General features: G+C 48.4%; 1 protein-coding gene across 1 annotated transcript in view; it reads left to right on the top strand.

The window, feature by feature from the left end:
• LOC306990530 (lysyl oxidase homolog 4) overlaps positions 1 to 12500 on the top strand; it is a 32104-nt gene that overhangs the window by 17029 nt on the left and 2575 nt on the right. The window contains exons 5-12 of the mRNA XM_079597484.1: positions 3685 to 3723; positions 3818 to 4022; positions 5371 to 5551; positions 6784 to 6938; positions 7029 to 7196; positions 9282 to 9444; positions 9537 to 9780; positions 10667 to 10782. Coding sequence (XP_079453610.1) covers positions 3685 to 3723; positions 3818 to 4022; positions 5371 to 5551; positions 6784 to 6938; positions 7029 to 7196; positions 9282 to 9444; positions 9537 to 9780; positions 10667 to 10782 — 1271 coding nt within the window. The remainder of the gene's footprint in view (positions 1 to 3684; positions 3724 to 3817; positions 4023 to 5370; positions 5552 to 6783; positions 6939 to 7028; positions 7197 to 9281; positions 9445 to 9536; positions 9781 to 10666; positions 10783 to 12500) is intronic.

The following is a 12500-nucleotide window of genomic DNA, read 5'->3' as shown; positions in this document are numbered from 1 at the left end:
TTATACAGTCCAGCAGTGCTGTTGCAACCGGCAACACTACACCTATACCAGCCTAACCACTGTACTAAATACAGATAAAGCTAATGCTAAAAATCTACACTATCCTAACTGATGCAATACTATGCTACTAACTAACTATGCTTCTAACAACACTAACAACTATGCTAAATAACTACCTAGGCTACACAAAATAATCTAAATAACTATAAATGCTATGCTAACTAGATGCTAAAATACGCTATCCTGATCGTTTTCAAAACTCGTAATTCCAATTTCCAGCTCCTGACTCGCTCTGGTGTTGACGGAACCAGATGCTTTTATACCAGGGGCTGCCAGGGGCGTGGTGAGCTCGCAGCGTCAGAGAGTACCCTACGTCAGAGAGTACCCCTGCTTCAGGAGATTCCGTTTAACCTGAAGAGGGCAGCACTCAGACGTTTTTACACCATATATTTGAAAATTAAAACACTTTATACTCAAATGTTAAAAAAAGTACTCGAATCAATGAACAGCATTTATGAAGCTCCATTCTTACAGATCATTAACTAAAAAAAGTTGGTTTAGTGTTTAGTTACCCTTTAAACTGTAGGTAACAACTGGTAAAATGTTCAGCTAGCTCATACAAACCATAATGATATTTGCACTTGCCAACCTCGAGACCTCAGAATTAGGGAGATATTCGGCGGGGGGATTGAGCAATGTTAGTTGGGGGGGGGGGGGGTGTAAGCAATGTTAGTTGGGGGGTGGGGGGGGGTGTAAGCAATGTTAGTTGGGGGGGGGGGTGTAAAAAATGTTAGTTGCTTACATTACCTAAATGAGCCTACAATAGCAGACATAAGCCCTTGAAATAAAAAAATGGCCATGTTTTATAAAAATGTTGACAAAACTAAATAAAAACAGAAATTGTGTAAGATAACGTTCATTTAGTTGTAGATTACATTCTCATATCCATTTTTTTTTCTAATGTCACAAGGAATAATCTGTTTTACTGCTTTGCACGATTCTTTTGTAGTGTGGTTTTGGTGTAGCCTACTAAAGTGTACTAAAATAAACATTCACGAGTGTACCTGACTTCTTCTCACCGCTGATTCCTGATGGTTTAGAGGACAATTACACCGAGTCGCACCCTGTCTTTTCAAAGAATAGTACACCGGCGAGCGCGAAGTATAAATGCCTCGTGGGGAGGCGCGCGCAGCGGAGGCTCGCAAACCCATAGACGGCTCTGACAGCGCATAGACTGCTTCTTTTTCCGTTCTGATTGCCGCGCTCATAGACATGTATAAAGGCTAGATGGCTTACCGGCGCTTACCCGACGACGTCACACGGCGGCCATCTTAGGACAGGACCGCTCGTCCAGTTATAACATTAAAGTCTATTGTGCATGTATTGCTGAAATAACTATATTTTGCTCAATTTTCAACCGATTTTCAAACGGCTTGGTGTGTCATAAACGTCAGGGATGCGGCTATTTAACTGCATAGTTTGTGAAAAATTAATTAAAAAATCGGCATCAGCACAAATCATAGCCACGTTAATAAGGTTTGTGATAAACCAAACCGTTTGTAAATCCGTCAAGAATTCAGCAAGTTACGAGCATTTGTCACTCACCTTCCATCCACAGCAGCAGCGCAGTCTCCTGACCTAAGATGGCCGCCAAGTGACGACACAGCTGATTCCGCCTTGAGACATCTAGCCTTTATACATGTCTATGGCCGCGCTTGACTTCTAGGTGTGTAACCATTATTATTGTTCGGTCTGAAACGGCGCCCAGTGACGGATGGTGTAGCAATATTGTTGTCCAGGTGGAAATTGGGAGAAATTCGGGAGAAAGGTCGGTCCGGGAGATTTTCGGGAGGGGCTTTGAAATTCGGGAGTCTCCCGGAAAAATCGGGAGGGTTGGCATGTATGACATAGGGGGCGCTGCTGAGCACACTTCAGAGCGGTCACATGATGAACGGGACGGCCTGCGGACTCGTAGACTCAGCGAGCACGCGCAATTCAAGCCCACGAGACCGAAAGTCCACATGAAGTGCGCCATTTGAGACACGGCCAATGAGACTCGCTCGTGTTGAGTGTTCAGGAGTGCTGACGTCTGATTGGCTGACACTGTCCCTGAGGGCGGGGTTTATGAGCGCATGATGATGTAGTGTTGTAACCCGTCACTCGTCCTCCAGATGGAGAGCTGAGGGACTACAGGCGTGCGGTTTAAGAATGAATGAATTAAAGCAGCGGATAAAAATACCCACAAGCCCCTGCTGAACACACAGTCCTCTTTGTGTTGCATGGAGACACAAAAATACCCCGTAAAGTGCCACGATACCATCATGCTTCTGGAAATAAGAGCAGAAGTGCGGTGTGTGTTAATCATTCAGGAGTGTGTGTTATATATAGTGTGTCTGAGCGCTGGTGGTCCGGCCTGAGGAAACCACTCATGTGCCACATCAACAGCGGATCCACGCAGGCCCGCCATTGGCTGAGAGCCGTCACGTGACCCGAGAGCGTGCACGCACACACACACACACACACACACACACACACACACACACACACACACACACACACACACTTCAGGAGAAGAAAGCATAAGTCCTTTTCAACTTACACACATTTTCAAAACTTTACACACAAATCCCAGAATTGCCCACAGAAGCACAACGCCGCACATCTCCTGCTGAGTATCACACACACCTCGACAGCACACGTGTGTGTCACGCTGCAAACACACACACCTCGACAGCACACGTGTGTGTCACGCTGCAAACACACACACCTCGACAGCACACGTGTGTGTCACGCTGCAAACACACACACCTCGACAGCACACGTGTGTGAACGGCTGTATCACACACACCTCGACAGCACACGTGTGTGTCACGCTGCAAACACACACACCTCGACAGCACACGTGTGTGTCACGCTGCAAACACACACACCTCGACAGCACACGTGTGTGTCACGCTGCAAACACACACACCTCGACAGCACACGTGTGTGTCACGCTGCAAACACACACACCTCGACAGCACACGTGTGTGTCACGCTGCAAACACACACACCTCGACAGCACACGTGTGTGAACGGCTATATCACACACACCGTTATTCACAACCGGAAGCTCTTCTTTCACCATTTCTGTGCAAGACTGACAGTATTTGGCGGAGAGATGTTGAAAAACTCTCGGTAAACACGAAAGCAAGATTGAAAACAATATATTAAAGTTTTACTGTCAGCATCTGTGGTTATGAACACAGTATTACAGCCCATTACTCGACCTTTGACCTTTATAGGCGTGTGTCTGTCTGTCTGTCTGTGTGCGTGTGTGAGAGAGTGTGTGTGTGTGTGTGTGAGAGTGAGTGAGTGTGTGTGAGTGTGTGTGTGTGAGAGTGAGTGAGTGTGTGTGAGTGTGTGTGTGTGTGTGAGATATATATAGACGGGAACACAAGCACGAGTGGTTTTGGCAGAACTCTGAGAACATCGAGATGTGTGTGTGAACGTCTGCTGATCACTAAAGCAGTGTTTCGTCTGAGATACTCGCGCACTGTGTTTATTTACCAGCGACTGTTCGCTGACGATGTGTGTGTGTGTGCGATGTGTGTGTGCGATGTGAACACACATAAACAAGCTCGGTTGCTCATGTGAAACATGTTTATTTAATTCAGACCATTTATTTTTCATTTGTGTCTTCAGGAAACTGTGGGAATCCAAGATGGAGGATCCAGCCACAAGGTGCGACTTCATTACTGTTTATTTTCACATTTCCTAAGCGGGGAGCGAGACGTGGATGTGTGACCGGACTGATCTGGTGTGTGTGTGTGTGCAGGGCTGCGGTCAGTAAGAAGGGCCTCTGGGTGCTGAGGGTCCAGTGTGCGGGGACCGAGGCGTCTCTGGCTCAGTGTCGGGCTCTGCTCCCGGACCCGCGGGTCGAGTCCTGCTCCGGCGGGATGCATGCGGTGGCGTTCTGCCTTCCCGGCACTCAGTTCTCCCGGATCTCCTCCGGACGCCCACAGGCTCCGCCCCCTCAGAACGTGAGCGCACTGAACACACACTGACCGCGCACACACTGACCGTGCACACACTGACCGTGAGGATGCCGCGTATAAATGCAGAAGTATGTGCGTGACGTCACCCGTAGTGTCTCTGAAGCCCAGAATGCCGGAGCCGGCCGTCGCTCCCGGACAGAGTTGGGAAAGATACTTTGAAAAGTAATCCTTTACGATATTGCGTTACTTAGTTACTTTTTATGGAAAGTAATGTGTTACATTACTTTTGCTCTAGTTTTTCTCACCATTGCTGGCCTTGTTTGTTTTTAAATAACAAAAAAAAGTTATTTTTGGCAAATGTTAAGGTCCTTTCACACCAAAAGTGAAATACGCCTCTGAAGAAAATGAAGAAATGCCAATTCATGCCTGTACAGTAAAGGGCACAGTTAAAAAAAAAACTTTTAATCTAAAACTAATGCGTTACTTGCGTAATAGTTACTTGAAAAGAATAATCAGATTCCGTAACTCAAGTTACGTGTACTGCTTCAGGATAACCGAACATGTGCGGCGAGGCGGATTAGCTGAGGTGACGTGACGCTAAAGGCCAATTTATACTTCTGCGTCGGGTGCGCGCAGTAGGTACGGCGTAGCATACGCATAGACGTGTACCATACGCCGTACCCTTCGCCGTACCCTGACGCGCACCTCCACAAAAATGTAACTACACATCGCGATGACGCGGACCGCAAGATCTGTGATTGGTCGGCTTGGTAGCATTGCGTTTCCTCCTATGCGTTTCCGGCGTGTTCTTCTGCACCACCCGCCATTTTTAAATTCAGAAGTTCTGTAAATTCAGAAATTTCACTAAAATTTACTGTTTTTCCAACACGACACCTGTCACTCAAGTGGCCACGCCCTTAATTATGCAGAACTTTAAGGCTTAATATCATTTAAACGGATGAGTTATGAAACATTCACTCCCTCACAGTCGTCATGAAGGGCAAGATCAGCTTTATAGAGCAAACCCACTCTCTGCTCCAGACTGTGAACATGTGTGTTCTGCTGTAGAGTTGAGGAGATTAACATGCGGGTCTATGGGACTGAGTCTCTGCCGCCGCTCTAGTGGCCAGTGGAGGAACTGCAGTGTGAGTCTCTTCTGCCGCCGCTCTAGTGGCCAGTGGAGGAACTGCAGTGTGAGTCTCTTCTGCCGCCGCTCTAGTGGCCAGTGGAGGAACTGCAGTGTGAGTCTCTTCTGCCGCCGCTCTAGTGGCCAGTGGAGGAACTGCAGTGTGAGTCTCTTCTGCCGCCGCTCTAGTGGCCAGTGGAGGAACTGCAGTGTGAGTCTCAGTGCTGGACTGAAGAGAGACGGGTTCAGCTTCTCTTGTGTCCGCAGGTGGAGGTGCGTCTGAAAGCGGGTCCACGGCTGGGCGAGGGTCGGGTCGAGGTTCTCCGCGAGGGGAAGTGGGGAACCGTGTGTGATCATCTGTGGGACCTGCCAGCTGCCAGTGTGGTGTGCCGAGAGCTGGGCTTCGGCTCGGCCCGGGAGGCCCTGAGAGGAGCAATCATGGGTCAAGGTAACGGAGTGTGACCGTACCACGGTAAAATGAGTTCACCACAGGAATAAGATTCAGCGATGATACGAGCCGCTCGTTTGAGAGCTATTTCCTCTCTTCCCAGTGGCTGATGGGAATGTTGAGCTTGAGTTTGTCAGGGTTGAGTGAGGATTTTCTCCGCCAGTCTAAACAGAAAACACGAGCTGCTCAGAAGCTGCGCTGTGAATGTTGAATGCAGTGGCGTGTTTGCCTTCCTGCAGTGGGAACAGATTTTATGTTTATTTTTATTTTTTTATGATAAAATGGAGTGGGTTGTTTGTTTGTTTGTTTGTTTGTTTGTTTTTTTTTGGGGGGGGGGGGGGGTTATTACTAAATCGATAAAATTTATGTTTATAAAATTGCATGATTTAAAATGTGTTTTTTAAAGCTCCTGTTATGCTGTGTTTGTTTGTAGGGCTGCACAATTTGGCCAAAAATCATTATTATTAAAGTCCCCCTGTGGACAATAAGTGTATCTCTTAAAACTCATCTTTGATCAACGAAATGACATATTTAAATGTTTTTTTTCCTTGGAAAAAAAATTCTTCATGTCTTAAAATATCTTGAATGTAACTCGACACCCTTGCCTCATTTAGTATGCGTGGTTCTATGAATATGCAAATGAGCCCCGCCTCCACTCACTCACTCACTCAGAGATCCACTGGTGGACGATCACACGTTGATCTGATTGGTCAAGGTAGTGTGTGACGTCAGAAACACCAGCGATTTCACACCGTGTTTTTGAGACTGTCTTTGGTTCACTGCAGTTTTAAGCAGAAAATACTCAGCAATGCTGTCCACTTATGAACTTACACATGGTGTGTGTTAAAGCAGATTAATAACTCCACATACACACATACACTACATTAACAGCTGGATTTACACCACAGGGGGACTTTACTATTTTCAAAATTCACTGTAGAATCAAGTATCTAAGGAAAATCATACAGTATAACAGTAATGATACGCTGCTATTTTCATCTATTCAACGCTTGCGTTTGGCGTGTGTGTGTGAGTGTCATTCACTGCATCACACGTGTGTGTGTGCGCCCGTTTGTCTTGTGATCCGGCCAGATGCAGTTTTTTGCCAAACACAACGTGCTGATGACTATTTCTAGCAGGTAAACTGTGTGTCTGTCTGTCTGTGTGTGTGTGTGTGTGTGTGTGTGTGTGTGTGTGTGTGTGTGTGTGTCTGTGTGTGTGTGTGTGTGTAGGTACGGGTCTGATCCACATGAACGCAGTGCAGTGTTCGGGCCGCGAGAGCTCCATCACGCAGTGCCGCTTCCAGGAGGTTCCTCTGCGCTCCTGCAAACACACTCAGGACGCGAGTGTGCGCTGCAACGTCCCCGACACCGGCCTGAGCGCCACGGTGCGGCTCACACCTTCACTCCTACAGCACTGATGTGTGTGTGTTGCATGTTTCAGCTGTGTAATGTGGAGTGTGTGTGTGTGTGTGCAGGTGCGTCTGGCGGGCGGGCAGCAGGTGATGGAGGGCCGAGTGGAGGTGCTAGTGGAGCTCGACGGGCAGCAGAGATGGGGCTCCGTCTGCAGTGAGAACTGGGGTCTCAATGAGGCTATGGTTCTGTGCCGGCAGCTGGGCTTCGGGTTCGCCTCCAGAGCCCATCAGGTGCTCACCAAACACCTCAACACTCCTCCTCACCAAACACCTCAACACTCCTCCTCACCAAACACCTCAACACTCCTCCTCACCAAACACCTCACCAAACACCTCAACATTCCTCCTCACCAAACACCTCAACACTCCTCCTCACCAAACACCTCAACACTCCTCCTCACCAAACACCTCAACACTCCTCCTCACCAAACACCTCACCAAACACCTCAACATTCCTCCTCACCAAACACCTCAACACTCCTCCTCACCAAACACCTCAACATTCCTCCTCACCAAACACCTCACCAAACACCTCACCAAACACCTCAACACTCCTCCTCACCAAACACCTCAACACTCCTCCTCACCAAACACCTCACCAAACACCTCAACACTCCTCCTCACCAAACACCTCACCAAACACCTCACCAAACACCTCAACACTCCTCCTCACCAAACACCTCACCAAACACCTCAACATTCCTCCTCACCAAACACCTCAACACTCCTCCTCACCAAACACCTCAACACTCCTCCTCACCAAACACCTCAACACTCCTCCTCACCAAACACCTCACCAAACACCTCAACACTCCTCCTCACCAAACACCTCAACACTCCTCCTCACCAAACACCTCAACACTCCTCCCCACCAAACACCTCAACATTCCTCCTCACCAAACACCTCACCAAACACCTCACCAAACACCTCAACACTCCTCCTCACCAAACACCTCAACACTCCTCCTCACCAAACACCTCACCAAACACCTCAACACTCCTCCTCACCAAACACCTCAACACTCCTCCTCACCAAACACCTCAACACTCCTCCTCACCAAACACCTCACCAAACACCTCACCAAACACCTCAACACTCCTCCTCACCAAACACCTCAACACTCCTCCTCACCAAACACCTCAACACTCCTCCCCACCAAACACCTCAACATTCCTCCTCACCAAACACCTCACCAAACACCTCACCAAACACCTCAACACTCCTCCTCACCAAACACCTCAACACTCCTCCTCACCAAACACCTCACCAAACACCTCACCAAACACCTCAACACTCCTCCTCACCAAACACCTCAACACTCCTCCTCACCAAACACCTCACCAAACACCTCACCAAACACCTCAACACTACTCCTCACCAAACACCTCACCAAACACCTCAACATTCCTCCTCACCAAACACCTCAACACTCCTCCTCACCAAACACCTCAACACTCCTCCTCACCAAACACCTCAACACTCCTCCTCACCAAACACCTCAACACTCCTCCTCACCAAACACCTCAACACTCCTCCTCACCAAACACCTCAACACTCCTCCTCACCAAACACCTCACCAAACACCTCACCAAACACCTCAACACTACTCCTCACCAAACACCTCACCAAACACCTCAACACTCCTCCTCACCAAACACCTCAACATTCCTCCTCACCAAACACCTCAACACTCCTCCTCACCAAACACCTCAACACTCCTCCTCACCAAACACCTCAACACTCCTCCTCACCAAACACCTCAACACTCCTCCTCACCAAACACCTCACCAAACACCTCAACACTGACTGTGACTGAGTTTTCATGTCGGGTCGAACAGCAGACGGTGTGTTTCTCTCTCAGCTCGACTGTCAATGTGCTGAAAAGGCTTAAAGAGAGTTAAACTGTTGAACAGTAACTTATGCATCTGAACGAGACTCGCAGTTATGAAACCTGAAGCTCATGAAGTTCATGAAATGCGACTCGCTGTCAGTTTATTGTGTAATCGAGAGCTGAGTGTGTTTTATTCGGTCAGTGTTTACATCCACGGAGCTTTTGTTTTCCCGGCTGTTGTTTCCCATGCAGAAGGTAATTACAGCCCTGCACAGATTCAGGGAAAGAGCTGGAAACCCAGAGAGAAAACAATCCCAAAATAGCGCCGCTGGATGTGGATCACATTTGTGCTCTTATGAAAGCCCGTTTAAAAGTGGCTCTGGGTAAATAGACGGTGGAGAGGAAAGTGGAAAATCCTTGATAATGTGCATGAATGATGTGTAATAACACGTCTCACGTGTGTGTGTGTGTGTGTGTGTGCCAGGAGACGTGGTTCTGGCCGGGAAGCTCCGGGTCGGAGGATGTGGTTCTTAGTGGAATTCACTGCATCGGGACTGAGATCTCCATTCAGCAGTGTGGGAGGAGCCAACAGGTGTACTGCCCTCGAGGGGGCGGAGCTAAAGCAGCCGGGGTCACCTGTGCAGACGGTACCAAATCACTTATAAAATAATGAGTATTTATGGAATAATGTTATATTTGTGATCATTATATAATGGCACTGTTGCTGTTTTTTGGCCAGTGGCTCCGGATCTGGTGGTGGACGCTCAGCTGGTTCAGGAGTCTGCGTACCTGGAGGACCGTCCGCTGCACCTGCTCACCTGCGCTCACGAGGAACACTGCCTGTCCTCCTCCGCCTCACGCATGAACTGGCCCTACGGTCACCGGCGGCTCCTGCGCTTCTCCTCACGCATCATGAACATGGGCAGAGCCGACTTCAGACCCAGAGCTACAAAAGAGTCCTGGACATGGCACCAGTGCCACAGGTGTGTGTGTGTGTGTGTGTGTGTGATATTCTGTAGTGCAGCCGAATATGGAGATGGAGAGATACTGCATATTGACGTGTCTTTATTAACAGATGTTTACACGGGAACACAGGAAATAGATCTGCCACCAAACACTACAACAACACTGCTAACTCTGAGAGACCCAGCCTCCTGTTGCACAAGCATACCCTCTAGTGGTCACACTCCCAAATAACCTTATACTTCACTACATCCCCTTTCCCCTGATAACTCACCACTACTCTTTCAGATAACTAGGCAGCCTCCTCGTCCTTTTGGACCTTCTGAGTTCAGGCTTCTCCTCCACACGTGAAGTCTCAGACATCGTAACCTCTAGTGTAATTTTACTTGTCTGCTGTCCAACACCATCATTTTAAGGTACAGAACTAGGTCCAGGTGATGGAAACACATCAAGCGTAGCGTTAGTTCTGGCAGGTCACGTTAGTCAAGCTCGCATCAGTTACTCTCAGCTGATCCACGTCTACTACATATATAAGCTCCTTCAGTATTATCAGCAGCTATCGTGTTCCTCAGGAGCTCATTACTCTCCTTCATCCCCAGCTCCTCCTCTCGCCCAGTCAGGATTTGGCATTCTGATTCTGAAACATTTACAGATGTTTACACGGGAACACACGAGATAGATCTGCCACCAAACACTACAACAACAGCGCTAACTCTGAGAGATCCAGCCTCCTGTTGCACAAGCGTGTGTGTGTGTGTGTGTGTGTGTGTGTTCATCTGTGGTCAGGATTCTGTGGTCAGTTTATGTTCTCGTCAAGCAGAAGGAGGATCAGTCATGTGACGATTTACAACCCAATGAGAGGCCAGGATTGTGTCACATGACTGCTGTGTTTCTGATCTCTTCCAGGCATTACCACAGTATCGAGGTCTTCACACACTATGACCTCTTAACCCTGAATGGCACGAAGGTTGCTGAGGGTCACAAGGCCAGTTTCTGTTTGGAGGACACGTACTGCCCTGAAGGTGAAGCTGCACAAATCAGTGTAACAGGGATCAGTGTAACAGGGATCAGTGTAACAGGGATCGGTGTAACAGGGATCGGTGTAACAGGAATCAGTGTAACGGGGATCAGTGTAACAGGGATCAGTGTAACGGGGATCAGTGTAACGGGGATCGGTGTAACAGGGATCGGTGTAACAGGGATCGGTGTAACAGGGATCAGTGTAACAGGGATCAGTGTAACCCGGATCAGTGTAACAGGGATCAGTGTAACAGGGATCAGTGTAACAGGGATCAGTGTAACAGGGATCAGTGTAACAGGGATCAGTGTAACGGGGATCAGTGTAACAGGGATCAGTGTAACAGGGATCAGTGTAACAGGGATCAGTGTAACAGGGATCAGTGTAACCCGGATCAGTGTAACAGGGATCAGTGTAACAGGGATCAGTGTAACAGGGATCAGTGTAACGGGGATCAGTGTAACAGGGATCAGTGTAACAGGGATCAGTGTAACAGGGATCAGTGTAACGGGGATCAGTGTAACAGGGATCAGTGTAACGGGGATCAGTGTAACAGGGATCAGTGTAACAGGGATCGGTGTAACAGGGATCAGTGTAACAGGGATCAGTGTAACAGGGATCAGTGTAACAGGGATCAGTGTAACAGGGATCAGTGTAACCCGGATCAGTGTAACAGGGATCAGTGTAACAGGGATCAGTGTAACAGGGATCAGTGTAACGGGGATCAGTGTAACAGGGATCAGTGTAACAGGGATCAGTGTAACAGGGATCAGTGTAACGGGGATCAGTGTAACAGGGATCAGTGTAACGGGGATCAGTGTAACAGGGATCAGTGTAACAGGGATCGGTGTAACAGGGATCAGTGTAACAGGGATCAGTGTAACAGGGATCAGTGTAACAGGGATCAGTGTAACAGGGATCAGTGTAACGGGGATCAGTGTAACAGGGATCGGTGTAACAGGGATCAGTGTAACAGGGATCAGTGTAACAGGGATCAGTGTAACAGGGATCAGTGTAACGGGGATCAGTGTAACGGGGATCAGTGTAACAGGGATCAGTGTAACAGGGATCAGTGTAACGGGGATCAGTGTAACGGGGATCAGTGTAACAGGGATCGGTGTAACAGGGATCAGTGTAACAGGGATCAGTGTAACAGGGATCAGTGTAACAGGGATCGGTGTAACAGGGATCAGTGTAACAGGGATCGGTGTAACAGGGATCAGTGTAACAGGGATCAGTGTAACGGGGATCAGTGTAACAGGGATCAGTGTAACAGGGATCAGTGTAACAGGGATCAGTGTAACAGGGATCGGTGTAACAGGGATCAGTGTAACAGGGATCAGTGTAACGGGGATCAGTGTAACAGGGATCAGTGTAACAGGGATCAGTGTAACAGGGATCAGTGTAACGGGGATCAGTGTAACGGGGATCAGTGTAACGGGGATCAGTGTAACAGGGATCAGTGTAACAGGGATCAGTGTAACAGGGATCAGTGTAACCCGGATCAGTGTAACAGGGATCAGTGTAACAGGGATCAGTGTAACAGGGATCAGTGTAACGGGGATCAGTGTAACAGGGATCAGTGTAACAGGGATCAGTGTAACAGGGATCAGTGTAACGGGGATCAGTGTAACAGGGATCAGTGTAACGGGGATCAGTGTAACAGGGATCAGTGTAACAGGGATCGGTGTAACAGGGATCAGTGTAACAGGGATCAGTGTA

The sequence above is a fragment of the Phoxinus phoxinus genome, assembly GCF_949152265.1.
Source record: "Phoxinus phoxinus genome assembly, chromosome: 22".
Lineage (NCBI taxonomy): Eukaryota > Metazoa > Chordata > Actinopteri > Cypriniformes > Leuciscidae > Phoxinus > Phoxinus phoxinus.
The sequence above is the reverse complement of the archived record's forward strand: the minus strand, read 5'-3'. Positions and strand labels throughout refer to the sequence as shown.